Genomic DNA, 27905 nt, shown 5'->3' with positions numbered 1-27905 from the left:
GTTTACAGGATACGTATATATTTCAAGACTGCAAGTGGGGATGTAATTGGTTCAAGATTGCAAAGGTCAGCAACGATTTCCAATAGAATGCGTCGCTTCGGGTAAATATATTGGGGGAATCAAAATAAATCGCCTTCTTCTATTACAAAGTGTGTTACATGAGTAATGGGTTACTATACACTCTTTTGCTGGTGTATACATATTTATAGTTGATGTATGACAAGTAAACGTATTCACAGCAGGCCAGACAGTCGTGCCACAAGACATTACTTTTCCTCTCCATTCAGAATAGTGAAAACACGCACTTAAAACATTGTTTAGCTGTTTCTTTCTAATGGTTCTTCTACGATGTAGATGGCAATAGAAAAAAAACAAAAAACAAACATCAGTACATCATTGTTTCCAATTGCGATATACAATATATATATAATATATGTTTTTTTTTTAAGAAATAAGAATGAAAAATTCAATTGAAAACATCCTGCGTGTATGTCACAGGATAATGTGTATAGATGGTAAACAAACAAAAAAAAAGGCAAAAACTCCGCAGAAGAAACTTTCGCTTATGTTTACAGAATAAAAGTTGATGAAATGGTGGAAAAGAGGGAGAAAAATGTGAAAACTAGATATAGCCACTCCCCAGCGAAAAGCTTTAATTATATTTACACTACGAAATCCTCTCCTTAACTCAAACTACAATGGGATATCTACACCGCACATTTTCCGACTGCCCGACTGTGTTTGCTGCGCACAACTATGACGCGTAAGTAAATATGTATCAAAACGAAGTGATCAAATAATAAACGCCATTCCCCAAAAAGGCAGAACTATTTCATCCGTTTTCCCCCTTTTTTATTTGCGTATCTCGCTCTATCCTATTTCATAAACCGGCCACTACAATTGAGCAATTTCACAGAGCCGGACGGAAATTTCGGGTGCCCACAGATCGTACCACGGTTCGCAACGCTGGCCATCGCTAGCCTCGTCGGATAGCTGATCCAAGCTGCGCGAACTGCCTGATTTAGCCAATTGCAAACGCTGTTTCAAACGCAAACTGTATTCCTCGAATTCGGCCTTCATCTGACGCTGTTCTTCGCCCGCTACGATTGTAGCCTTTCTGGCCATCTCCAGCGGCGAGCATGTCTCGTCTAATTGGTCCAGGTTGAACTGGACTCGCAGCGACGGTGAAGAGGCATGCAGCCAGCAATCCGGCTGGAATTTGCGAGGCAAGGTGTGCGGCATGATGCCCGATCGATCGTAGTCAGCTCGAGAATAAGGTGACGCTTCAATACCTGGGTCAGTACCTCTATCTAGACGGCCGGTATAAAATGGATTCAATAGGGCCAACGTCGGCGGCCAAGACGGCAAATTCGGTGGCAAAAAGCGGTCGATGGCCATGTAGCCAGACTCGCTGGATCCAGCATCTAGTAGATCTGACTCGCTTCCATATTTGCGCCAGCCCAAATTAGAGCGGCGGCTCTCCGATCGAGTCACTCGACGCCGGACAGTAGTGCAGTTCAATCGAGATGGTGGGCGGGGTTCTGTTGCTGGGCAACTTTTGGGTAAAGGCATCGGGGGACGCCAACCGACGTAACAGGGCACGGACGACTTGTGCTGCCATGGTGTTACCTCAGCAGCAACTGATGGCTGTTGTTGATGAACGTCCTGGAAGAACAGCGCCGTATCCAGGAAGGAATCCTTTGAACGGGTGCGGAACAGCGCTGTTTTCAGTATGCCCGGTGCTGCGGATAATTTGTTTTTGATCTTGGCGGCAGTCGCCATGCTGCTAGTTGTTGCCGCCGTCGAGACCGGATCACGTGATCCCACCGATCCGTTCGATGATGTATTCTTCGTGAAAAGTCCCGACAGACGTCGAACAGCACCCGAACGATCTGCCGTTTGTTGATGTTCATTCTGCTGCCCTGGGCTTTGATTTTTGTCATTCTCCAATTGACTAATTGCAGTCTGTTCGCTTTTCTGAGCGTGGCAATGTCGGCGCAACTGTTTCGATGCTTTACAGCGCGTCAGCGTTGCCAAATAGCCCAAGACGGGGGGGTAACTAGAAATTTTGCTGTTAGTCTGAACAGTAGACGGAGAACAAGTCGAAGAATCATTAGCGCTCGGTTGCTGTTTTCCTCCGTTCGTCGCGCCCGTGATGTTGACCACGTTAGGGCGTGTCTTCGTCGGTCGATCGAGTGTCATAGAAAGGCCTTCGTTGTAGTAGAAAGGAGTTTCTTCTTTTCTCCGGCCGTCATTCGAGCGCTTGCTGTTGATGCGCGGCCTCCAGTCGACGGCCTCCGATGCGCTACATGTGCTGTTTTGGCTCACGTCCACGGCTGAGCTGTACAAGAGCCAATGACGCGACAGGTTGGGTGGAAATCTGTTGATTTTTCAAGAGTCAGATAGACAAAGATCTCTGTATACGAAACACATCGTCATCTTAAAATATGTAGGCTCTGCTGCGTCGTTGTGGATGGTGGGGACCGAATAAGAAAAGTAGCAGACATTTGCAGTGAAAGAAAAGAAGAGAGTGAAAGCGGATAAACGAGTATTACGAGAGCAAAAGAGGATGCCAATAGTTGAGCTTTCATCGTCGGTGAAAGAAGAAGCAAAGAAGAAGAAGAGCTCACAAGGAAGAAGGAATCGAATTAAAATGTTCTCGTGTACACTATATATATATAGCTGAAAGGTATAGCTAATACCGAAGAAAACAAGAAGAAACAAATGAAAACGTGATGAAGAGGTACACTATAGTTTTCGGATAGCTTCATATGAAAAGAATCAGTACAAAGATAGCCCGCCTTCTTTTCCCTATTTTTGTTGTTCTGTTTAGTATAAATACACCGTTCGTTGTGTATAAGCTTTGTGATTGTTGTTGTTATTATTAGGGCGTGGTAGGAGCAGAAAGAAGAAGCAGAAAGGGCAGATGTATATAGATATATACGGAACAACCGAACCCACTCGTAATAGGCAACCGAAGATCGTGTATGTAATCACAGGTCAAAGGCGTCCAAGACACGATGGCGAAAGGGGAGGGAAAAAGGATGTGACTGAGAAAGGGGGGATGATGATAACGAGATCATCTCTCTACATGAGTCAGTACTAAAGAAAGAATAATATACAAATTGAGATATGACACAACAAGAAAAGACACACACACACACACACACAAACTGAAGAAAACAACGTAGTATGTAATGTCTAAATAGGTTTTTGTTTGTTTTTCCAGTTGCCTTCCGCATACCGGCCATTGGAGCACGTTGAATCGATCTTCCGCACAGTCGACTATTCCAAGCGGATGAAAGAGGGAAGGTTTTGCAAAGACGTGAGCACAATTGAAATTTCCTTTGTTTATTTTTTAAGGGTTTTTGAAAAAAAAAGAAAAAAAATGTCTTTTCCACTTCGAATCAAAAGCACCATCACCGAAGAAGCGTTGCCATTCTGGGTATACTGTCGTCACATAGAGAAAAGAAAGAAAGCCAAAAAGAGAACGACAACAACAGGTTGATTTCAGTCTGTGTCCGTATATATATATGTAAAAAAGCCAAGTCAAGCACCAGCAAAGCAGATGTTTTCAAAATTTTCTTTGTGACTTAAGAATTACGAGAAATCAGAAGAAAAAGGACGGAAATGCGACGTGAGGAAGAAGGAAACCCGTCAAGTAACAGAGAGTATGTTTTGAAAGAAAAGTGTGGAGGGTGGATTCAGAAGAGAATGAGTCTCAAAATAATAAAAAAAAAAGAGGCAAGAGGTTGCGAGAAGGAAGGAGAACAAGTGAAACGGAGAGTATAGGGAGGAAATCAATAAAGCCGCGCAGCACGCCCAACCAACGTGACGTTTCCGAAAGATCCGCTTATTCAGCCCCATCCATCATCATTCGTCGTTTTTCCAATTGACTGCTACTACTATAGCACTACTATACTACTATACTACTCCTGCCCTACTATAATATGACTGACCCGCTATAGACTACCTCGTTCTCTTATTTCGGGGTGCTCCGAGAGCTTTCTACTTCATCAAGCGTCTAACTCTATCGCTGTTCTTCTTCCTTTTATGCGCTTTGCTCAGGGGAAACCAGAGATTCAGCATCTTTCTTTGACCAATTCCGGAAGAATCGAGACTACACTGTAAAGGCAACGTCTATAGCAGAGATTACGAGCGTTCGAGGGTCTGATTGACACGTCGATTGCATTTAGTAGATGAGCCGATTTGATTACCATTTTTTTTTCTTTCACATTTAAACCCGAAGATTGAAAATGTGAAGAAATAAAATCAGGAATAATTTTGTTTTGGATCGAAAAAATAAAATTTGCTTGCGGAATTAAGTGCTGTCTCTTCGCGACGGTCTATCAACATTGACATGATTGTCGAGACTATGACATTTTATCGAGTGCAGTTAGCGACAAGGAAAACAAGATCTTTGAAAATAAACAAAAAATGTTATTGGCAATAGTGAAATAAGGGAGAAAATGGATGCACATGGATGGAATTACGAGAGGGAAAGCGACGAGGTAAAGGCTACACTGTATCTATTAACTTGTAGAAAGAAGGATGGAAAAAAGGGAGAGAGAAAAAGGAAAGAAGGGACAGAATGAAGACGAATCGATAAATATGACTTAGTCTGTATACATAGGGAGGCGTGGCCTGTATTACCTTCACTCTATATACACAACAAGAGCACCATATGCTCTTGCGGGAAAGAATTGGCGTCTAACGTACTGCGCGTATCGGTGGTCCTATAGACAGCGCCGCTAGCCGATAAAAACCCGATAAATCTAATCAAAAATGCGGCCAGCACGGGGAGATGGTAGACTAGGACGATCGATCCCTACCCTTCTATTTTCTCTACAGAACCCCCTTCAACTCGCATATTGACTGTATACCTACACATGGACAGCACATGCATGGAAATAAGGACGGAGGTCTTCCACGCACCGAATAAAGTCCCATTATAATCGCAAGTCTATTTTCTTTGCACATGTGTGTCTACACACGAGTGGACCCTGCCTACACTTTACTCAGTCCATGCTATCCTGACGTAATTGGATGATCGTTTCAACAAAACAAAAAATAACCGTAAAAAGTTAGGGCAAAAAAACTAAAATAAAGAAAGAACGTACAGTTTAATAATTGGGATGAAAAAAAAAGGGAAACGGATCCAGTTCAGTGCAGCGAAACGAAAACATTACAATCGAAAGAAAACCTTAACAAAAGAAAGTGGAATAACGGCCGGTGAGCTCAAATAATCCTAGATATAATAACCACATATATCCTGGAGCTATTTAGAGGACCATTAGAAGATGAGGCGATCTATGATCATATCTAATCATCAACTCCAAACGCAGATGGTAGTGGCTTATTTTCCCATTTCCAATGCGCTCTGATTTACAACTTGCCTTCAGTTATATTAGTATTGAATGTAATGAACTCACTTGAGACTCTCCTCGTCCGAGTAGTCGACTTCGGGAGCTGGAGGCGGTGAGGGCTGTTCCAGCAGAGTCGACGGAGGTTGTTGATGGACGAGTGAAACTGATGGCTCGTTGGCAAAGCCGCTATCGCTGCTGCTCCGCAGGCTAAGATCAGCTGTGTTGGTCATTCCTAACAGGAGCGAATGCTGCTGGATTGAAGAGGATAGCGGGGTCGTTTGGATGCGCGGCGGAGGGGCGGGTGCTTTCTTGGTCGGAGAAAAGACGGCGGCGCTAGTGGTAGGGGTGTTGAAAGGTGAATTGCTGCTGGATGCGGAGATGTTATTCATTGTGGAGGAGCTAAACATTTTAGGTGTTGAAGCGGAATGCGAAAGTGGCAACATCGTCATCATAGTAGACGGTGAGGCAGGGGTGGCGCTGGTGGAGGGCCGCCTGTCGTGCTCGGCGGAGGCAACTGGTGCGGCGGACGGTGTCGCTGCTGGACAACTGGGCGCAGAGGGCGTTGTTGCAGGGAAGAGAAGGCGCTCGGCGAACGCTGAACGCGACTTACGAAGCTGACCGGCACAAACATCAATTCCAAAATAGATTCATTCAATTATAATTCGTGAAATATATAGAAGTAAATAAATTGTCCACCCGGTTACTTTTAAAATTCAAATAAAGCAAACTATGCTAATGAATGGGGATGGTTATCGGGTGAGAAGAGATGGTCAAGCGCTACTGTACCTTACTGAAACCAGGAACCTTATTGAATAGCGCACGATCGCCTCCTAATAGAAGACTATTGGGCCTGATGGTGGTCACATTGTTATTCTGCTGCTGTTGTTTGTTGATGGCTTGCGCGTTACGAGCGCAAGAGCTTTTCAATCCGCCGATGGACGATGTTGTTGGCGCGATAAGGTGCGGCACACCACCACCGCTGGAATTGGAGGCGGAAGAATTGCCGGACGTGGTCGATTCAGCGTCTACATTATTAGCCGCTAGCACGACGGGGCTGGTGCTGGCAAGACTCGAATCAAACTGCGAGCGCAAGCCAAGACTAAAACGCGCCAGGAAATCAGAGGAAATCATAAAGGCTACTAGAATACAGTCCATTATTTCAAAAAAATACAAACAATTGAGGCCATCTTAACGTCATGTCTACTGCCAATAGGTCTAACTAAATAAGCTGCGTGATGGTAAAAGGAAAAACAAATTCTATGGCCTTATATGAAGGATAATTTCAGATGGAAATAAAAAGATCGTACCCAGAATCGACGTCAGCGTCTTTCACCTGTTCCGTGTACGCCAATGGGAACCATCCGCGTTTTCCCGTTCGAACATTCTCGCCGTAGTACCAGCCTTTATTGCGATCCCCTGTGAGTTGACAGAAATAAAGAGGGAATATAAAGATAGCGAACAGCGCCTTCTGCACCTAGTTTACGTCACTACGTAGTGTAACATGCCAACCAGACTGAAAGTGAAATCGCAATTGGAATAAAAACAATAAAAATGCTAATAGCACGTCGGATGTTCTTCGAGCCAACCAGATAACGGATGTGCCTCATCCCGAGTGTTGTGCGAAAACAGAATCACGTCCTAGAGGCTGATTATTTGTAAAATAAAAAAGGTAAATTCTGAAAGTACCGTTGGCGTTCGAATGGAAGGAAACGGGTTCGTCTCCGAGTAACAAAATCAAATCGCCTTCAAGGAAATTGATTTGATGCTCGCCACTAGAAAGATAGGCGTAAAGAGCACGCACGGTGCCTCTAGTGCTGCCAGGTAGCGCAAGAGATTTCGGTCTGGTTGTTGTTCCGAAGCCGCTCCTCACTGTACCGCAAATTTCGTTTGTCAAACACATAAAAAATCATTGAAAATAAAATAGAGACAACAAAGAAATTGATGATTGGCTTTTTCCTGATGCAGGAAAGCAAAGAAATGTCACCTGAACGAGAAGGCGAAGCAAATGCTAAATTGAATTCAGATTTCGATTTGCAAAGGTTAGTAGATCCTCCCGCGTGACGGCCGTGACTATCTGAAGCTGCAGAAGCCAGGCCTTGGTTGGCGCTTATTTTTGGATTGACGGCCTCAGCAAACGTCGATTGAGCTTCCTCGTACAGGTAGGAAGTATCTATCGAGTGAGATTTACGCATCTGCGAAGCCGAACAAAAATCAACTTCGTCCTCTAACGTTAAAACGGGCGTCCGCGGCAGGGCGTAAAGGTTTTCGTTGTTGCTCTGAAATTTGGTTTTGAAGTGGCCATAATTAAATTTCATTTCAGTTTGAAATAAAGAGAGTGACTACCCCGCTTTGTTGGCCCAAAAGGAACTCGACGCAAGGTGGCAGTTCTTCTCGCGCTTTGGACGTTTCCTGCCAACCGTCCAGGTGTTTTTCCAATAAAGCGGCTCCTTTGCCGTAGTGAGCTAAAAAGTGTTTCGACAACGATGTCTGGCGTTCCAACACGAAACCGTAGCGTTTCCTTTCTTGGGCGATGGCCTGTCCAAATGAAGACGTGTAATTTAGGCTTTTAATATTCAATCAGTTATTGAGTGTGTCATTACCTCTTTTAAACTTTGCTCGCAAAATGCGTCCAGCTTAGCTTTCTCTTCATCCATTGACTGTAAATGCTGAGAAACATGTTGTTTTGATTTTTTAATGTGCGAAAAGCAGCAAATCCTTTAATTTAATTGATTCATTTGTCGCCCGTGAAAGCGACTTAGAGCGCCAAGAGAAACACGATGCACAATTTAATATTTTAAAAATTTAAATTTCGTGTCGTTCGTCTTCAACGTTTAAGTCACCGTTCACACGATAGATGGCTGTAGCTATCTGCACGAGCCAAACTCGTGTAATCGTGTGAACGCAAGACAGACGGCAAGAGGATTTGGGACTACTTATACCGTTAAGACCAATTGATTTTTGTTTTTTCATCAAACTAGCTGATTGCTATGCAGTTATTTACCTTGATCTCTTTGTCGTAAGAAGCTGACGAACGATTCGATTTGGACGAGCTCTTTTTGCTGTGTTTCTTCACCAGGGACATGGCTTTGCTGTATACTTCATATTGGCTGCGATACTGTTGATTGAACTTCTTGTGATCCGCCTTTCAATCGTTCCACAAACACAAAAACAAAAGAAAAAATCGATTATTTAGAAAACACAACGGCCAATTCGAGCGGGATCTATTAGCCCAACAAAATCTAACTGTCGAACATTATGTGGGCTTCTCCAACAACGTTAATAATTGTTGAGGCATGCTCTGATTTATCCTTTACAGTAAGCAAACCGTACTGACTATGAACAAGAAGTTTTTGTTCTCAAAGTTAACTGCAAAAATTGATGATCATTGTGTTGGCTTCGGTAAACGTGGAATTTTAGCAGAGGATGAAAAACCGTAACAGAGACATTTCCGTTTAGCTTTTGTTTGCTGCTTTATTATTGTCTGACGAGTCCTTACAGTTGCGACTCATTTTTGTATGACAAATGAACTTCAAAAGAGACAATATACGTAACGGAGACTTACCTGTACAACTTTGGTGTCCTTTTCAATATTGGATTCTAAGGGCACGATCAGGTCAACGTAAAAAGCCTTTAGCTGTAAAAAAAAAAAAACGAAAACAAAGTAAGAAAACAAATGACAGATGCATTCACGTATCCTTTTTTTTCATGCTTGGGCGGAGGAAATTTAAATTCTATTTCGCTAATGTTGATCTATGTTCCAGACGAACGACCTCGTTGATCAGCAAAGGGAAAGGCCACAACAAGGAAATGATATTACACCCTCATAATCCCATTATAGCGCTTACTTAACACACAACGTATCCCCCTTCACTATCCGACGAAGACCTAAGGTGCTGTCTAATCAATACTGATTTGGCCAGTTAGTTTGGTCCAACGTCTTTACACCAGTGTCTATACTCTCGGCCAATTTTGAATGCTTTTGGAATTTAATGAACCGAATAAATGAAGAGTATATAATATGCAATGCATCATTCAATTATATACTACTACTTTTCCATTTTAAAAAAGAAAGACAATTGAAATCAATACGTTCGTTCGCGTTGAACTATGTTGATTGCAACTCACCGTATTGAGCTGTTGGCTTTGAATTTCTCGCTGGACGTCGACCATCTGCTGCATTGCAATTCCTGTTTCGTCCACCAAAAAGAAAGATGTGAGATCAACAGATGGCTCAATAATTAATCGTTTGCATGCAAAACACTTGATTTATTCTGATGATTAAACAGATATGCTAAAACAAACGACCCATTTAGCCGAAAGGCAATTTCAACATCAAGGCAAACTTGATTACATCCGCTTTTTGATTTACTGGTTCCCAATTTATTCATCTGTTTTTACTGATTCCCATCAGGTCCGTTTTTTTGCGTTCTTTCTAGTTGAACGTAACTCGTAAACCATCGTCAGAGTTTTTGCTGCCGAGTTTCACGACCAAACTATAGTTCTCTTGGATGTTGTGCTCTACTGCATTCTCTCCCTCTTAAGACAGAGATAGATACGCAGACACATCCTTTGTGTAAATATAAACTAGGGTGGTATGTAGGGAACGCAAACCGACCCTCTTGAAGAAACGAAAAAGAAAAAAAATGAAAGAAAAATAGACCCGGCGTTAGATTAATGGAGCAACTGAAGAGAGGAACACATCAGTAAGGAATGGTGCGGCGGGATGGCTGGGGAGGTTTAAAAAAAAAAAAAAAAAGGCGAGTGAAAGAGCTAAAGAGCTAGGGGAAAAAGATTGACTTTGACATTCCCATCGAGCACCACTACACAGATTGTAGTAGCGCTCCCTAATATAGTTTATGGACAATCCTAACTTTAGATACATTGTGTGTGCTTTTTTTCTTCCCCCATGGCGTATACACGTTAGCTAGACTACTTGGAAGACGCGCGCTATACTTTTCGGACAGTTACTTTTCATTCAAAATGGAAAAAAAAAATCACTTTTTTTCTTCTTTTTCGTTCAACGACACGAACAACAGCTGAGTCCCGCGTCCGCCTGCGTCACCAACATAGACGTATTATAAGAAAAAGGGAAGGTGGGGGGAGGGGACGTTCTAGAGATTGAGAGAAACAAAAACGTTGATGTAAACTAAGAGGTTTGTGTGTGACACGAAGTGACGTCTTTTCCTTTCTTCCCCCATCTGTTCTTCTGATGCTCAGACGTTCACTCCCGAAAATATTTCGTTTTAATTTTCATCGGGGTGTTTGTGCTGAGTGAGGGCACAGTTATTCGTTGCTGCGTACGCGGAGCCCTTCGTTCCAACGGACGATGGATGACGAACAATTTTGTCACGAAATGAAACAGGGGAGGGAGGACAGCAATATATTTATACACATCTAGAAGATGACGATGGCTTTAAACAGGAAACAAAAAGGCGAAGGGGGAAAAGAACAACAGCTGATGCCGCTAGAAAATGCGTAACGTGATTAAGAGCTCAATGAACTTGTCCAATAATTCAACGTATTTCAAAAATCATTCACTTCACACTCGCCGTTCAATCTTCTTCCGTTAGTTCCTGTTATAACTATACACTTTCTGATTTGAAATTCTGATGGGCAGCAGACGAAAGAGGCTGGAACCTTTCCGTTTTCCTATATAAATGGGGAGGAGCTGATAGAAAAAGATGATAACCGAAATTATATCGACATCGGTATATAGGAGGGAAAGTTTTGTGATCAGTGCGGGTTTCACGAGTTACACGTTTCAATCATCCGCCCAGACGATGCATATAGAGTCAACTCCCCCTAACTATTTTTTTGCTGTGGTTCTTTAAAGCTACATCTTTTGTTTGGCTTCTCTCTATTCTTTGTGTCTTGGTAATGACTCTGACATGTTGAACGATAATGCTCCTGAAAAAGTCAACGGGAATAATCTCTCTATTCTTTTCTAGTTCCTATACGATGCCTCATCTCACCGTGGAGAGGGGGGAAAAAAGGCCATTTTTATTTTTTATTTTTCAATTAATATCCCGCTGGTTTTCCTTTCTGACTTTGAGCAGTTCACAGAAAATATGAGACCGGCATTCACAGCGTGAGAGGCGCAAGCGCGTTCACCAGACTGCAATTGCTTGGCTTCTTTGCATTTTTCACGCTCGACACTTTTTTTTTTTCTCATTTCGTTTTGAAATGTATTTGGTAAATAGAGTTTTACATAGAACCTGTTCTTCCCCTCCAGCTACCTTCTTTTTATCGTGAAAAAAATTTCACATTCCGTTTTCACAAAAAAATTCGTTGAATATGCTGACGTGTTATGTTCAAGTCTTACGTATGACTGGACTGGACACGACCTTGCCCATATTGCGCATTCCACGCAGGTTTATAGGAGCGTAAAATGAATAATATTGAGATGGCGCTACTGCTGCTACTGCTGTGAAAATGCTGTATTATCCAGTCCGTCAATTTCTCGGCTTATTCATGAGATCATTTATTCCCGTGAGTTTGCCCTAATATGTAATAGCTTGCTCATCCATTTGCCTATGTAATATAGTCAAAATACGCTGCCCATTGGCTCACCGTCTCGTCGCTCTACGACCCGCTCGCATCGGCGTTTATAATATAAAACTCGATAAATATTTTTCTCAACTGCTTTGTTATCGTTATTACATGCTCCGATAGTACCGCGCATATACGATTTATAGACCATAACGCTATGGGAGGAGACTCCGGGATGCCCGCGTTCATCTTCAAAGTGAAGTTGCGTTTCGATAGAAGAAAAAAATGTACAGCCTACCCCCATATCCAAAAGAAAATGTTTAGAAATAAAAGCATTAAAAAGAAAGCAGTAATAGTGTTTAATGCGTATACGTTTTTTTTTAATAGCAGCGCCATGTTTTTCCTTTATGTATATATATTGGTCATTGCATATTTATTCTGCACATCTACCGCTATGTTATGTAGATGAATAGCCATTTTCATGCTGGTACACACATTGCGTTTGCTGACTCACTATCCCTCGAAAGTGTTTGTACCTCTCAATCGAAATGGCCCCCACTTTTTATAACAAATAGTAATAGTATCCGCGGAAAGTAAAAGCGCAGTGAGCAGGGGGATGTTATTCGTTCATGGCATAAAGAAAAATATAAAAACGATATGGAAAAGAGGGACAACTCTATATCGAAGCTGTTGGGTATATATACCTCGAGTCCATTTCTTTCCTTCTCCCCTTGTATAACTTGTTCTTAACTGTCTGAAGATAAAACGTTGCAAGAGCTTCGCATGAAGGAGAAAAACTAGAAGATAGGCGGAAAGAGGGGTTAAAAATAAATATTGATTATCTTTAGCCGCAGTGTCTAAGTCCCTTTTCCACCCTATTTCTATTCTCTTGTTATTCTTTCGGCTTCTATGCTCTCTCTCTCGCTCCCTTACCGTTGTAAGTATAATAGTCATTCTTCCGCAGTACCGGCGGCCCAGCCCATCTTAAAATAATACGAGAAAAGTTTGCGTCTACGGAATTATTCTTGTATTATGACTTTTGCCTATACATTTCCTATACGCTATACCCTCCATTTCCTTTTTCGCTTCAAACGGTACCGTCTATCAGTTTTGCCGCTCACTGCGTTAGTTATCCTTGTATGACATCAATCAAAACACGTCGGTACTAGGAATAAGTGGGGCTCTTATTCTTTTTTCGTACGCCTCGTTATTATTCAGCTTTCATAAGAAACAAGACAAAGCGAATTTGACGATGAAAGAAGAACAGCGCGATGCACTCGCGAACGAGACGATCAATTAGCTCGATATGTTGTGAGGAAGAAATAGAAACTGATAACACATTTCTTTAAACCAAAAAAAAAAAAAGGCAGCGCAAAGATATAAAAAGACTCGTCATCAATTGGCTTAGCCTGATGCTATAAACTATATAAAACACAGACTTTGTCACTCAGCATTTCTCTTTCCGGTATATACTGTACAGGTCTTTCGTCTTCCTTATTTCTGCCAAGTTCTCGTTGCCGTCGCAACGGATGTGTCGTGAGCGGCACGTGCTCCCCTGCAGCTAAGGAGTCATCCATCAGATCATGCGCTGATGCCTCGCTCTATTATTATTATTGCTTCAACTGGCATAGACAGCGCTTCACTATATACACCACACATATACATCTACTTCCCTTTTTGCTTTGGCGTCGTAGGAAAGCTTCACATTTTTCGCTTTTAAGGACTTGACAAGAGGGCGCTTGAGCTTACAATCATATACGCTCACCCCTGATTTTTTTTTTCTCTCTTCTCCTGGAATCTAATATATCACTTGCTCCAGAATAAAAAAAGAAAAGTTGAGCCCTCTATAAGGATATCGTATAATACTTTGGTATTTATTTTATTGCGCTAGACACGGGCTGTGTTGCGAGTGTCACACGAATGGGAGGGGGATGCCAACGGGCGCGTTATTACAAACGTCTCGACAACAGTGGGAAAAACAAAATCGTCAGCCAGCGGGAATGTGTATGTACATTGTTGGTAAGGCGATACTATCTTAAACATATCGCGTCATCTATAATGTATGATTAGATGTTGGGGATAGCCTGTCGCTGTTATTAGGAGATTGAGGATACATGTCCCCTCCTGTATAACAATCATTTTGAGCCTGAAAGTATAAAGGGGGGAGTGTATTATGTTTGAGAGAATAGCTATTAGTTGGGGTGTAATCGAAGGGCGTGCCCTTTTCTGAATAACACTTTGCTGCCCTGACGTCCCTAGTCTCGCATTTATTTATTATTTCTTTCCCGAAATGTAATGTTTCATTTAAAAAAAAAAAAAGAGATAATCAGAAAAGCGGGGGCTTCTGCTCGTTAAAGATGATACGTATCCTTTTTTTTTTTTAGGTCTCTACAAAAAAAAAAACGACTGTGCCTTTTAATAATCAACTTGCTTCATTTGACTATATTCCCAGGATCGAATGTGGCAAGTCTCTTGTGTCTATGTTTGCCTTCCTTCTTTCCTCCTCTCACACGCTGAGCGTGTACATACTCCAGGATAAGGGCATTCCACTGGGGGGGGGGGAGAGAGAGCAAAGGGAAAGAAGAAAGCGGACAGACTTCCCTGATGTACAAAAAAAGGGAGACACGATCGTCAAGTTCCAATTTAGATGTTGAATGTACACAAAAAATATATTCTTGCATCGCTTAAACTCCCCCTTCTTCCTTCCTACGGTGAAAAAGATCACGAGGTCCATCGGGGTTGATGCCAACGCAAGACACCGATGTACATAACGGCGTTACGGAATTGTAAGGGGGGTGAAAAGTTTGGCTCTCGTAACGATTTTTATGTTTTGCAGTAAGCTTCTTCCTTCGCTTCATCGCATTTAATGCGAATATCGGATCGCAAAGTCAAGTTTGATGTTATCATGCATAACAAATGACTTGCGACGGAGTGGGGGGGGGGAGGAAAGAAAGGTCATGTCAATGGTAGGTTTTTATTTTAAGAAAGACAGTCGCTATAAAAAGCAGAACGCGCTGGGATGAAAATTGCGCGATGCTGCGTAAAACCGAAATCTGTGGAAATTTATTTCGTGCGTGAAACCCAACCATCTCATATGAGGTTTGAATTGATTTTATTTGGTGGAAAAAAAAAGAAAAATAATAAATTTGTATATTTCGCTCCTCTCTTTTGTCGCTTATATTTTTGCCTCTAAAAAGAAAAGTAATTTTTTTTTTTTTACCCTCCTCTTCGATGCGCGGCTCTTAAAATGCTTCCGGAGCAATAATGTTGCTCTCCCTTTCTACCGTGACACCACGATGTACCAGGAGAGGTGGGCAAACGCGAGAGGAAAGAACTGTGCCAAGTTTCAGTTCTTATTCTCACTTCTGCCGCTAGGTTCTCTAGTGTTAGTGGCCCTCAAATCTGGCGCCAAGTTTAACCATTGTGGATAAAGCATCGTGGTTTAAGGGTGTTTTAGTTCAGTAACAAAAAAATTAACACAATGCTAGTTTCTAATAACGTAAAATCAATTACAATTTATTTATTTTTTTCAGAATAATTGTTAATTCTTGTTTGTTTTTATCACTTTTGAAATGTAACAAAAAAAATGCAATAAAAATTACGATATTGATCACAATTTGGACAGTTTTCTTGACTTGTGTCGCATACTCGACTTTTTGGTCTCATCCATCTCATTTTTTTTCAACTTAGCTTGAAAGCGAAAACGAAGGACAATGTATTCATAGACTAGAAATGGAATCGTCACACGTTGATGTGTTTCGCAGCAAAGTAGAAGCTGAATTTTGACACCTTTTCAATAACCGACTCAAAAGAATCCCTGATATAGCTGTCATTTCCATCGAAATGTTTAATCAGTAAATTCTCCACACAAGAAATTAAAAAAAAATTCTGGGTAACCTTTTTTAGCCCACCCTTATGGCATCATCTCTCAATTTCCAGCTACTCAATAGGGCACCACCATTTACAGAGTTCTTGATGATGAATTCTTCTTTAAATGTCTAGAACACACATGATCTTTTCTAGAAAATTTTCTGTCACTTCTTTCCAATTTTTTACCCCAGAAAATGAATTGCCTTTCTTCTTTGGGTGGTTTAAATACCTTAGCATCATTTTCTTTGGCTGATTTGTGTCCCGTCGAACATCCAACCACGAAGCATTTAACCATTTCGCAACACAATTTATCAAAAACACATTACTACCCTAAGTTAAAGAACGAAATGATCAAATGAAACAACGAAACGGAATCTACTATCGACAAGATGGCAGACGCTTTACTTTTGATAATTCGCGCCAAATCTGAGGGCCACTAACACTAGAGAACCTAGCGGCAGAAGTGAGAACAATTACCGAAAGTTGGCACAGTTTTAAGCGGGGAAGCCCTACTGCGTTTGCCCACCTCTCCTGGTACATCGTGGTGACACGTTGCCGAGACAACAGCCATTCGTTGCACGAACGAAAACTCTTTTATTCTTGCAATATTCTGTGGCTGATGCCAGTCCTTTTATCCTTTCATAAGGAAAAAGAAAAAAAGGGGGGGATTTGCTCGTTCAATTTGAGGCAACAAGCGGCTGATATTGAAGCTTTTTTTACTATACTTTAAACTTATACGCAGCTTACGTGTAGCGTACATCCTTAGATATACGACGCTTCGACGAACGACTACGTTCCGATCTCTTCACCGAAACTCTTATAGATTTTCTACTATAGCGACTTTCATATTTGAATTTCAAATTCTTTTTTTTTTTATCACCAAGTCTTTTGTTGGTTTGTTTTTTTCCGACCGACTGGCCCGTCTGTGCCAATAGATTCCAAAACTCTACGACCTCCCGTCAAAAAATAAAACGCCGACACGTCGGCATTCCGCTGATCTCACCAAGCGCGGGAAAATCGAATCAAAAGTGCGACTAAGCACGGAATGTCGCATTTTGTTTTGTTTTTTTTTTACTTCCACATGTTTAACTTGGTTTTGTATTTCAATTTTTGTTCTCTTCTTCTTTTCATGACGCGTGGCCTTTGCGCGTTTCAAGTTTGCGTCCGCAACCCAAACGCATCAAAATCAAAATATGGGATTACTTTGCTGTCAGGAGGAGGAGGACAAGGCTCTCGGCATATTGGACAATCAACGAGATAATAAACGTCCTATAGGATGTAACCGTACGGTCGTTGTCACCACCAGATACGCTGATCAAAACGAAAGGCAAAGAAAAGAAAAACACGACATTCACCGATGATTGCGCATCGACAAAAGAGAGCGCAGTGACAGGTCGACTAGAGAGGGGGGAAAAAAAAATACAGTTTGTTGCAACGACATCATCGATGACACGAAAAAAGGGGGAAGCTAAAAAAAACATCTGATTCCGTCGTCGGCTTCATCTTTTATTGAACGACTAGCCGTGTAAAAAGTCACAGAAAAAAAGAAAAAGAGAGACTCTGGAGAGGGCCGAAAGAAAGTGAGCCGATCATTTTGAAAGAGGATCAAAGAACAAAACAAAAAAAAGAGTAGGTTGGGGCAGAAAATACAAGTTATATTGCAGTGTCGTATATAGAAGAAGAAGAAAATATACTATGCACTCAAAGTGCGTATATATATACTACATATACACATAGAGCTGTTGACCTAAACGTTGGGGCATGATTCTACTTCATTGGCCCCCACTTTCTCCCCTCGACTGGACTCGTGTCGTCACGTCAAAATGCCCACGAGACAAAATCCCACTTTGCCTTGGATTGATTACACAGCAAACTAAACCCTCCCCCCCCTTACGTCTTTCTATGTGCGTCTAACAGTTGGTATAAGCTCACGCCTCACCACCGCAGTTACACGTATGTGTCTGTCGTGTGCCATCCAATGCCGTTTGCTTGAATAAGAAATTCACCATGTAGACCACACGCACGCGGCAAAAAGTCTATAGTTGATTCTCTCCTTCACCCTTCTCTGATCTATGGTATATATGCGTATTCTGTTGAGGCAACGCAGCCCTCTTTGTTATATAGTGCGGTTGGCCGGCCCGTTTGTTGGATGATAACAAAGTTACTCATACGCGACTGACAGAGACTTTCTTAGTGATTCACGGACGCAGACGCTTTGCTCCTCTTCATTGTGAACGAAAACTTGTTTCCGCAATTCGGCTGATGAGGGTGTGGTACTTCCAAAAATAAAATATATGCGGACTATACACAAACGCAATCTGTTTTTGTTGAGAGTAGCTTTTCATGCGAAATCAGCAACAAAAAAAAAACTTAAAGTTTATAGTTATCCCCCCGTTGCCTTTTTTTGGGGGGTGGGGTTGAATCCAAGTGAAGTTGACATTTTTCTTTTGTGTAGTATTTGGTTTTCGTCGACGTTTTTGGGGTATCTCCCTGTGCGTCTAGCGTCGCCCTTATTTTTTTTTTATTTCCGCCTTCTCCTTTCAAGTTGGCATTACCATAAATCTCGAATAGAACCCTCGTTAGTCGACTACTGTCTATCCACCGAACCTTTTCGTTCTTGATTGTGTACTGCTTCGTCACCGTCGGTGGTCGTTGTCTTTTATTGGATTAGGTACGAAGAGAGAGCCACAATACCGAAACGACGATGAGGTGCCAAACAGAGCGATGGGTGGGCCATCAACTTAAACAATCTTCTTTCAAATATATTTCGTTTTCTCCCGCCCTGTTTACATAGAACTTCTCATTTGAAAATCATCTTCCAGCGTTGTATACACGCACCCATGGATTGCATCCTTCCCTTTAATGCCGGCCCATTAAATCGGCTGTAAAAATTCGGGCCCGGTGTGGCATACATACGCAACAATCAGGATGTGCAAAACATATGAAATTATGATTTTTATTTCTTATTTATTTTCCTTACCAATGTCAGCTGTTCCGCCGCAGGTTCCCTGTTGAGCTTGTTTCGCCACCCGCGACAAAGATTCCAAATAGATTTTGGCTGCGGCTGCCGCTCCTGGAAAAGGCCGACACGAAAAAAAAAGAAAATAAATAGTGAAATTATTATTCAAGGAGCTAGACATGAAATACAATTGAATGGATGCACATCAAAAAGGAATGCAAGAGAGAAAGTGAAAAATCAATGCCAGGGTTATTATGGCCGATTCTTTCGGTTTGAGCCACAAACGAAAAGAAGCTATTCCTGTCATCATTTCTTTTCTTTTTTTTTTAAGATAGTTTTGAACGAGTTCGTGGTCCACCACCACCTGGCATCGGTCTGTTTATATTACCACTCGAAACTGTGCTATAAAAAGCAAATTCTTATTATTATTGCAGGGCCATGTTAAATAGTGCCATCAAAATCCTTTGCGCCCCAATGACGGTGGGTCGTTATGTTTGCCAAACCTATGAATATACTGGGCTATACTATGAACTGAGGCCGTATAGACGACCGATTTGGAAAGTCACGAGAGTTAAACAAGTCACGCTTAGATATTCCCTTCGACCGTCATTTGTAGGACAGACACCATTCATCAAAATTTTTATTATTATTCTTTTTTTTGGGGGGGGGGGCAAAAAATTATATCCACTAAAATACGCCTGTATATTAAAAAAAAGCCCCTAAATTCATTGGCAAATGAAAGTGAACGACTGCTCGCTAATTTTCCTTAAAAGAAAAAGGGCCATACTTTCGTGTGCGGAATAAAAAAAAAAAAAGGGACAACGCAACTCCATCAACATTGCGAATGAGATGAGTTCACACACACAAAAAAATAAGAAATAAGAATAGGAGTTGTTATTTTTTTTTTTTATTGTATCACCCATGTGTGCGTTAGTGTGCGCATAAATAATTGCTTCGCTTAGAAAAAAACCAAAAAAAACGAGGTTGTGTGGAATTTCTATAGACGTTCCAAACACGTCTATGCGTAACATTGGACTACGTGAAAGCGCACTGGGCTGGCCGTCTCTCTCTCTCTCTCTCTTTTTGATGTTTTTCGCTGTCGGACCGATGATGCTTCACGCTTTCTTTTTCTTACAGGCGCCGGCGCAAAACGTGTGGAATCACATTAAGACGGCGGAATGAATTCACGTGTGTGCCATTTTATTTTTTTTCAACAGCCACTGCCCAGCCCAGCACGTTTACATGCACATAACAGCATCCTCATCATCATTTTCGAATAATAGTTTTTAATTTTTATTCTAGGCGTCATAACCGCAATGACAGAATAGGTACATAGAGGCTGTCCATATACGTTTTGCGAGGGGGTTAAGATTCATTTTTACCGGTAACCGCCTTCAGCCGCACGATTGCCCTGAGGCCATCGACGCTAACGTTAGCTAATCCATTTTTCCCATTTTTTTTTTTTTTTGAAATTTTGCTTTGGCATTTTGGGGATTATCCAGGGTAAACAGCTGACTGCTCCTGTCTGGAATGTTTAGGCGTATTATAAATACGTTTCTGTACTACACTTTCTACATACCGGAGAGCGTGGTAATAACATCAAGTTCCTTTTGTTTCTTCTCATTTTTTATTCATCAATTTTTTTTTTGTTTTTTTGGACATCGACATCAATCACAATCACAAGAAGAAAACCAAAAACATACTAAGGAGGGCCGCAGGTGTATGGAAGGGTTTGTACATTACCTCATTCTTTTACTATGCGCTTGCTTGTTCAATAGGTAATTAATAAATACCCGGACGGGATAATTGCTTCAATCTCTCATTGATGGAAAAGGGCCTAAAATCAAAAAAGATTTTTTGGTTTTTTTCTTCTTCTTCTTCTTGTTTGTCTGCGTGTGGGCCCCAAACTATAAGCGCTGCACATTTCGTCAAGCCAAAACAAAAAACGTCGAAAGAGAAAGGTCATAGATGAACAAAAGAGTCCGACCATATACATATATAACTCTATCCAAATAAATCCTCCCCCCCCCCCTTTTTTTTTCAAGTCTGGAAGTGATATCGATCCGATGAATAGATGCGCTCTAACGTCCACTCTGTTCCAAACGAAGAGGGGAGGAAAAAAAAATAAATAAATAAAACTGATTCCCCCATCGACGTGTCTTTTTACTTTTCTCTGGACGACGCTTCAGGTGCTTCTTTTGATCTCCTTGAACCTGTGCGGAATGGAGGAGATCGAAAAGCTTGTTACACACAGGGGGGACTGTCTATTTTTATGACACTGCTTCGACCGTGTTAGAGGGCGACTGTATAGCTATACTAGCGGAAATATGTAATATTATTCCCCCCCTCCCCCTTTTTCTTAAAGAACAGGAAAGTTTGGCCGTAATAAATGCAAGAATTCGTGTATAAATAAAGTCATCGTCCGTCATCTGAAAAAGGGAAAAAAATGTCCCTTCGCCGTGCGTTCGCGGTACAGTCGTATTTATTTGTCGTCTATAAATGTGCGAACATTTAAGCCCACGTGTGAGTGTTCCTAAAGCCTTATGCAGGCCATCATAAAACACGCGAGCCGGAAGAGCCGAACATGCTGGTCGTGGACGAATGGAATCAACAGTCAAGTTTAACCTCGGCTGCTTATTTAATGTTTTCCTTGTTTTTTTGTTTTTTTTGTTTGTTTTTTTTTTGGCGTTTTTGTTTAGAGTATATTCGCAGTTGCTACAATTTCCCATACACGTCGTGACCACACCTGAAAAGAAGGTTAAATCCCTACGGATGCATTTCAGCCTACAAAGGCTGAATCGTGTTTTGCTCTGCTGATGTCTGCTTCACGGAAGATAAACTCGAGAAAAACAACATGGATCTCTGTTATTTGCTGAGTTTTTCATTGTCATTTTTTTTTTCTTTCTTCCCCAAGGCTACGCTACTCACGACCCAGCAAAAATCCAAGCCAATTTGGCTTCGTTTGCTATTGTTCGGTCTTCTATATTTATACAACGCGTGTCCCTGTACTATGCCGTACCTAGACCAGACAACAAAAAACAAACAAACAAACATTTTGTTTCGTTTCACGTGTCCTTTTTTCCTCCCCCCCCCCCCTTTTTTTTTTGTAAACTGGCGTTCATTACGTCTGCTAAGTGTTGGAGCGTGATGTGTTCACGGGACCCCTCTGATTGGGTAAAAGTAAATGGAATGGCAAACGCAAGGCTGTGTGTTTAAAGCGCATTCTTGCGAAGGACGAAGAAACAAACAAAAAATGGCTCTATATATCGAATGCAAACGACAGTGTTTAACTAAGGTTACCACACGTTGCGTAATCTACGATGTCTTTCCTTTTTTCTTAAAGAATGGAGGGATTTAAACTGATCGTTCTTGTCTTTTCAATCGTTAAAAAACACAATCGAAAAGCCAATTTCCAATTTTTTTGGTTTTCTACTTTTGGTTATCCAGATTTTTAATTATGAACTGACTGCAATATAAAGTTATAAAGCGCCAGCCTTGGTGGCTGTATATACAGTCGTAAGGTATTCGGTGTCGGTGCAATTACACGCAACGAAAAAAAGTAAATCGTCATACTACACTGCCCCTGGCAAGAATATCACATTGCGGAACAAACAACAACACGAACGAAAAGCTCGTGAAAATAATATGAAGAATGCAGTTACATGATTCGTCTCTTTTTTTTAGTTGAAAGTTAAAAAAAAACAAAAAAACCCACATATTTTTGTTTTCCATAGCTTTGCGGCTAAAAAGTATATAAGGATGTAATGTAATAAACTTACCGTGTAAGGCCTTGAGATAAGATTTCCCAGCGTTGATCAGTTGCCTGGCTCCTGGGTTAAATTTGTCCAAAATGTTCTGCTCGTGTGTGTACGTGTCGTCATCGCGCGCATTAAAGCGGGGGAGAGAGAAATAGAAAACAACAACAAATATTAATGAACGAAAGTAAGAAGTCGTTTGTTCAATCGTTAAAAAAGAAACACGGGGCGACGAACAACACAATAAGAGAGCAAAGGAAATATAAATCGACCTTTGCTCAGATCATATACACACACAGACCAACGAATAGCCCATTATATACGCAAGTCACTCTTCATGATGTTAATGATCGTCCAACCCTTTTTGGAGCAAAAAAAAAAAAAGAAAACCAGCCCAAACAAAAAACAAAAAATTAAATGTACAAATTTACGAGTTCGCCTAGAGGTCGATCGGCTGTTTTTCGTACATCCGAAAGGAAAGACAGATATCGATTCCGTTCTCTACAACCTTCAAACAGCCAGTTATTTTACCTGTTATTAATTAATTTTTTTTAAATGATCATTTCGAGACGAAAATGTGTGTCTGCCTGCGCTTTCCAGCATCAGTGCGAATAACCAGCTTGTAACTATCGCCCCAAGAGGTTTCATTTTGTTTTTAAAGTTGTTTTTACGCTTGTTAAGCGCGTCCTATAAAACCGGCGCCACTATAAGACATATAGCCTATATATGCGCATACAACAATGGCCAGGTAACGAACTCGGATCAACCCCGTTTAGCACGGTCGCTTTTTAGGTTTTTCTTTGAACATTAACAACCAAATAACAAAGAATGAACAACAATCACAGCTATATAGACGTTTGAATTGAAAAGAACGTCGTGTTTCTTCTGATGAACAAGTTTTTTGTGCTTTTGGTAGGAGAGAAAGTTGTCGACTTCTAGTCGTTGTTAAATACAATGCGCTTCTAAAGAAGGAAAAGAAGCAAGAATTCAGAACCGAAAGAAAACAAAACAAACCGTAGCAAACAATTTCTCTGTGCGTCGCGATTCGACAAGTGCCGACTTCACCGATGGAGAGTGACGTCGACAGCAGCAAATCGGATTTGCTTCGCACTTTGGATGTCTGCTCTGGTTTTGACTGTTATAGAATAAAGGCGGGGACTCTACTAAAATTAGAACGGGCCACGCAATAAATGTTTGTTTTTTTGTTTTCTTCTTCTTCGCTCTTTTATTATTTCTAATGGAGGGGAAGCGCCCAAAGAAAAAGTTCACATTTCAAACATTTTTTGTTGTTGTTGTTGTGTGTACCGTGTCCTCCTCCCTGGAGGCAGATGCTCCACTTCGGCTCATTAAGATCCGTCGAGTTTTATTTTATTTCTTCAATTTATTTAGTTTTTTTCGTTTTCCTTATGTCTTTCCTTTTTGTCGTCGAGAAAAGCCAAAAAAATCCGTAACGCTGAAATCTTCCTGCCATGTTTTTTTTGTTTTTTTCCTTCTTTATTATTACTGTTCCAGGTGGAATGCGTTAGGTCTGCCAGACGCGCAGGGCTTGTCAGTGCCGAAGATCACTGGAACGAAAGACGACGTTCTCCTATTTTTTTCCCCCCTCTCTCGTTTATTTTCTGTTTTAGTTGCACGGCTCCATCGATCGTTATCCTTTTCCAATTTAATTGTCATTAAATGAATGCAGGTCACAAGTTGCAAAGAGCTTGGCCTGGATATCTATGAAATTGGAATTATAGCGGTGACGGCGCCTGGCGTTTATTTTTGGGGCCCGTAATAACGCGTTCAACCGGTGACAATAACCCGATGACGGCGCCTTGTTTCGAATTTTTTTCAATGGGAACAAGAACGAATTGTTCTGCCGAAAAAGACAGAGAGCCATTTTGCACCACAATCTAAAAACGATGATGGCTGGCAAATGGATGAAGACGTGAAAGAAGTCGGGGGGAAAACAAAAAAGACGTTTCATTATATGATTTTAAGTATTAGACTTTCTCTTTCACACGCTGCGAGTTCGCCTGATGATCGTTCCCCGCTAGCAAAATTCGGTTGATGCGCAGATGAGCACTGGAGCGAGGGCGTCGCTATAGAGGTAGCCCGTACTCAACAGTTACAAAGCTGAGAGGTCGTGGGCTTGTTCGGGTCGTCTTCATCATCATGTCGTCTATCGTCAATCTTTATAGATATACGTTGTTTTCTTTTCCTATTTCTTGTTGTTGTTATTGTGAGGCCCTGTGTGTCAATCGCTTTCTCTCCTGGAATACATCAACCGTCTCTCACATGCCCTATTGAAAGCAAAACGGGGACGGATATGTGCTAATGTTTCACCGTGGTAACAATAAAAAATAAAAAAAGCAAAAATGTCGGAGAAAACATTGCGATTGTTCTTTCACTCAATTCCACTTGTCTAACCACTTGCATTCCCGTCGACTCTCTCTGTGATGTTGGCAATCGAAACAAGTGTTCTCCCTTTCTTTCTTCAGAGGTTGGAATTTACGTAAGTCAGTTGATTGTAGACAATGAGCGACAGGAACTTAAACCGGGACACGAGACCCGGTTTCTTCATTTTTGTTTTTATCGCTGTGTTTTTTTGTTTTGTTTGTGATGGGAAGAAATACATGGAGGACCGTGAGAGGGGCTTGTTAACAAGGAGAAAAGTGATGCGGTGAGCAACGGACATTATGAATGTTTTGTCTTCGAGCACCGAGAATTTATTGGCGGTGCATTTCCTCATTTCTCTTCTTCTGCATCGCCGAGACAATTGAAGAATATCTCTTTCTATTTTTATTTTAATTTTTCACTGTTGTACACACAAACACGAGTTGTTTGTTTTTTTATTCCAGTCAAATATAGACTGTGTCATGTACTTAATGTTTTGCACACCGTCATCATCGTGCAAGGCGGCAATTATTCTTGTTTACTCGCCTGTTTTACATTCGGTGGTTAGCGATCGTTGACCAATTCTGCCTTTTTTATTTTGTTTAGCTGGTCCCGTTGTTTATTGGTTTCTCGTGGGGGGGCCCGAAAAGACCCTACTATAACAATTCCATCAAAAACTTTGTGTCTGTTCATTAATATCTTCAGTCATCCATCATGAGTGCAGCGCTCCTCCGTTTTAGCTTTTAACTAAATAACGAAGAATCATCACCGTGAAACTTGCAAATCATTAGTTGTCTTTACCTGGTGTTTTTCACTACTAAAAACTTGGTACCGCCGAGAAGTTGAACGCACCTCGTTAGTTCCCTCTCGAAATGTTTGGAAGGACATTTTTATTTAGCGGCAGCTGTTTATTGAAGTCAGCTGGCTTCTGCCTATAACTTTGTCTTGCCCCCTAATCACCTTCCCCTCGTTCCAGCAGCAACGTGAAGCTCATTATTCACGGATATCAGGTTTGAAGATGATCTTAAACTCGAGTGAACGACACTTGTCCGTCTTCTTCTGCCAAAGTCGAAACAGTGAAAATGATATCTTTATACGTTGGAATAATGGAAGGGGGGGGGGGCCTATCATACTACATTTAATCCGATGGCATTCGTATTTAATACGAAGGATTCCAAATTTCTCGGAGAAATCGGGATACAAAGATCAGCAGGTCGTATCTGTGTATGTAATCAGATTAATGCTGCATTTGATGATCTCTAATCGAGGTGGGTTTCATCACTTTGCAGTTGCCCTGATGTTTCTCTTTCCATCAAATGTCTTCTCAATGTTGCCGTTTTGCATTAAAAGAAGCGCTAGTACACAAATGAGAGTGAAAGTATATGTGTGTACAGAGGCAAACCAGAGAGAGTGCCCTCTTCTGTGTGTGAAAAAAAGAGAGAGTGAAAGAGATGAAAATGGCTTCTTCCATCTTCTTCTACTTGCTCAATTCTTTCCATTGAGAAGTTGAAAGAGATGAGAAGAGCGGGTCAAACTTTCCTTTTTTCCTTCGTCGCCTCAACACATCGAGGCTCGTTACCAATCAAAGGACGTTGAACAAAGAACAACCAGCAAAGGATTTAGAGAAAAAAACAAAAGCAAAGAGAGACACAATGTAACTGTTAAAAACTGTTGGCGATTAATAAAGTGGCACGGGAGAACAAGAAGAATAGAACTGAAAAAGGCATAACGCGAAAGATCGAATAAAGATTGGAACCTGCAGACAAAATCTCCCGTGGATCATTAGCGCGCAATAAGTAATAAAGCTTCCACCTTTTTCTTTTTTTTTTTAGATTGTGAACTTCGTCACCTTCGCCAGGTGTTTGCGGTCCGTTTGAAAACCTTTTCTTTTCCCCCCCTAACACTCTGGTGTAATATGCGATTTGTTCTGTCGTTGATCTTATCTCCCCTTTTAAAGTTTCGTATTTTTCGCTATTCAAAGGTTCTTGGGAATTCTCGTTATTTAAATGGCAGCGTCATTTGGGAATATAAGCGACAATAATTAATCGTTTGGAATTAACGGTGGAAGGACAAGGGCGCCAACACTCCAGTCCACCATCTACTCCATCACCTCAGAAAGTAGGATAAGTACATTCGAGTCTGGCAGTAGCCTTAAGAACAAGCTCTTGGGAAACACGACGACGGTTTGGAATTCAGCTCGGAAATGTATCAAAATAAATGATTTCCTAAGCGAGGGGTGATGCGGCGTATACACCTGCTTTATACATGTTTCTAAGTGCTACCCTCTGTACGAACAGACCGAGGCGTTGCATGCACGCTCACGCAACGTCGCACTCCCTAATTGTTTAATGAGAGGACTACCATCAGGCCAGGCCCATTCCCAACGTTAGGTATCACGTGAAAAATACAACAAAATTGGACAGGCGTTTGCCGTGACGGTGGTTGTCTGACGGTGCACCCTTTTTCTCGTTTTCACCATTGACCCTCTGTCGTTAGTTGTTCTCTTACCTTGTAACACGCGTCGACGTTCTTGGCCATTTCTTCCGGCTCCATTTTCAGTTGATTTGACGGCAGGGGCGTGTAGGAAAATGCAGTGGTGAAAGAGTTAGAAACGGTGACAGTCGTTTCTTAAAGATTCACACACACACACACACACACACGCTGAGCATAGAGCGAGGTCTATAATCAAAAACGAGTCGTATGTAAAGCAGGTGTCCGGGTGAATCCAAATGTTAAACGTGAAATGAACGAAGCGTTAACGCCAGCAGCAGACACATCACTGAGAAATGTCAAAACCTTTTGACTTCTTGCCGGTTGATGATATACGAACCCAACTTCCACTGGGCAACATACGAACCCAAAAGTTAACAAACAAGGAGCGAGGCCAGGAATTGAACGAGCGTTCCAATCACGAAAAGTTGAGTGAGAGAAAAACAGGAACGGGATCAAAAGATAAAAATGTATACAGTTGTAGAGTAGGTATAGGAATAGATGGAAATAGTTAGAGATAAAAGAGAGAGAGAGAGAACGAGAGCGAGTCTAGGACTGATGGTGACGGCTGCCCGGCTGGTTCGTAACTGAAGAGAA

At 41.5% G+C, this 27905-nt stretch overlaps 1 protein-coding gene across 2 annotated transcripts; it reads right to left on the bottom strand.

The window, feature by feature from the left end:
• Positions 1-125: 125 nt before the first annotated feature.
• LOC116916587 (mucin-5AC) lies at positions 126-27905 on the bottom strand. Of its 2 annotated transcripts, none has more exons than XM_032921843.2 (14): positions 27327-27905; positions 22464-22539; positions 18706-18798; positions 9492-9553; positions 8929-9000; positions 8368-8508; positions 7967-8032; positions 7710-7901; positions 7351-7642; positions 7053-7235; positions 6674-6782; positions 6153-6465; positions 5433-5980; positions 126-2380 (listed from the first exon to the last, which is right to left on the bottom strand). In XM_032921843.2, the coding sequence occupies exons 1-14, from the start codon at positions 27369-27371 to the stop codon at positions 895-897; spliced, it is 3678 nt and encodes a 1225-aa protein (XP_032777734.2). In that variant the 5' UTR covers positions 27372-27905; the 3' UTR covers positions 126-894. The 2 variants fall into 2 exon arrangements, with proteins under 2 accessions (XP_032777734.2, XP_045025414.1); XM_045169479.1 differs by lacking the exon at positions 27327-27905 and adding an exon at positions 23454-23564.

This window comes from Daphnia magna, linkage group LG2 (genome assembly GCF_020631705.1).
Source record: "Daphnia magna isolate NIES linkage group LG2, ASM2063170v1.1, whole genome shotgun sequence".
In the NCBI taxonomy this organism is placed as follows: Eukaryota; Metazoa; Arthropoda; class Branchiopoda; order Diplostraca; family Daphniidae; genus Daphnia; species Daphnia magna.
Note: the sequence above shows the minus strand (reverse complement) of the source record. Positions and strands in the feature narration are given on the sequence as shown.

Excerpts from the sequence above, each read along its gene's own strand:
- LOC116916587 (XM_032921843.2), bottom strand. The coding sequence starts at position 27,371 with ATGGAGCCGGAAGAAATGGCCAAGAACGTCGACGCGTGTTACAAG. Across the intron at positions 18,799-22,463 it reads TTATCTCAAGGCCTTACACG|GAGCGGCAGCCGCAGCCAAA; the intron begins GTAAGTTTATTA and ends GGCCTTTTCCAG. Across the intron at positions 8,033-8,367 it reads CTTACGACAAAGAGATCAAG|CATTTACAGTCAATGGATGA; the intron begins GTAAATAACTGC and ends CATGTTTCTCAG.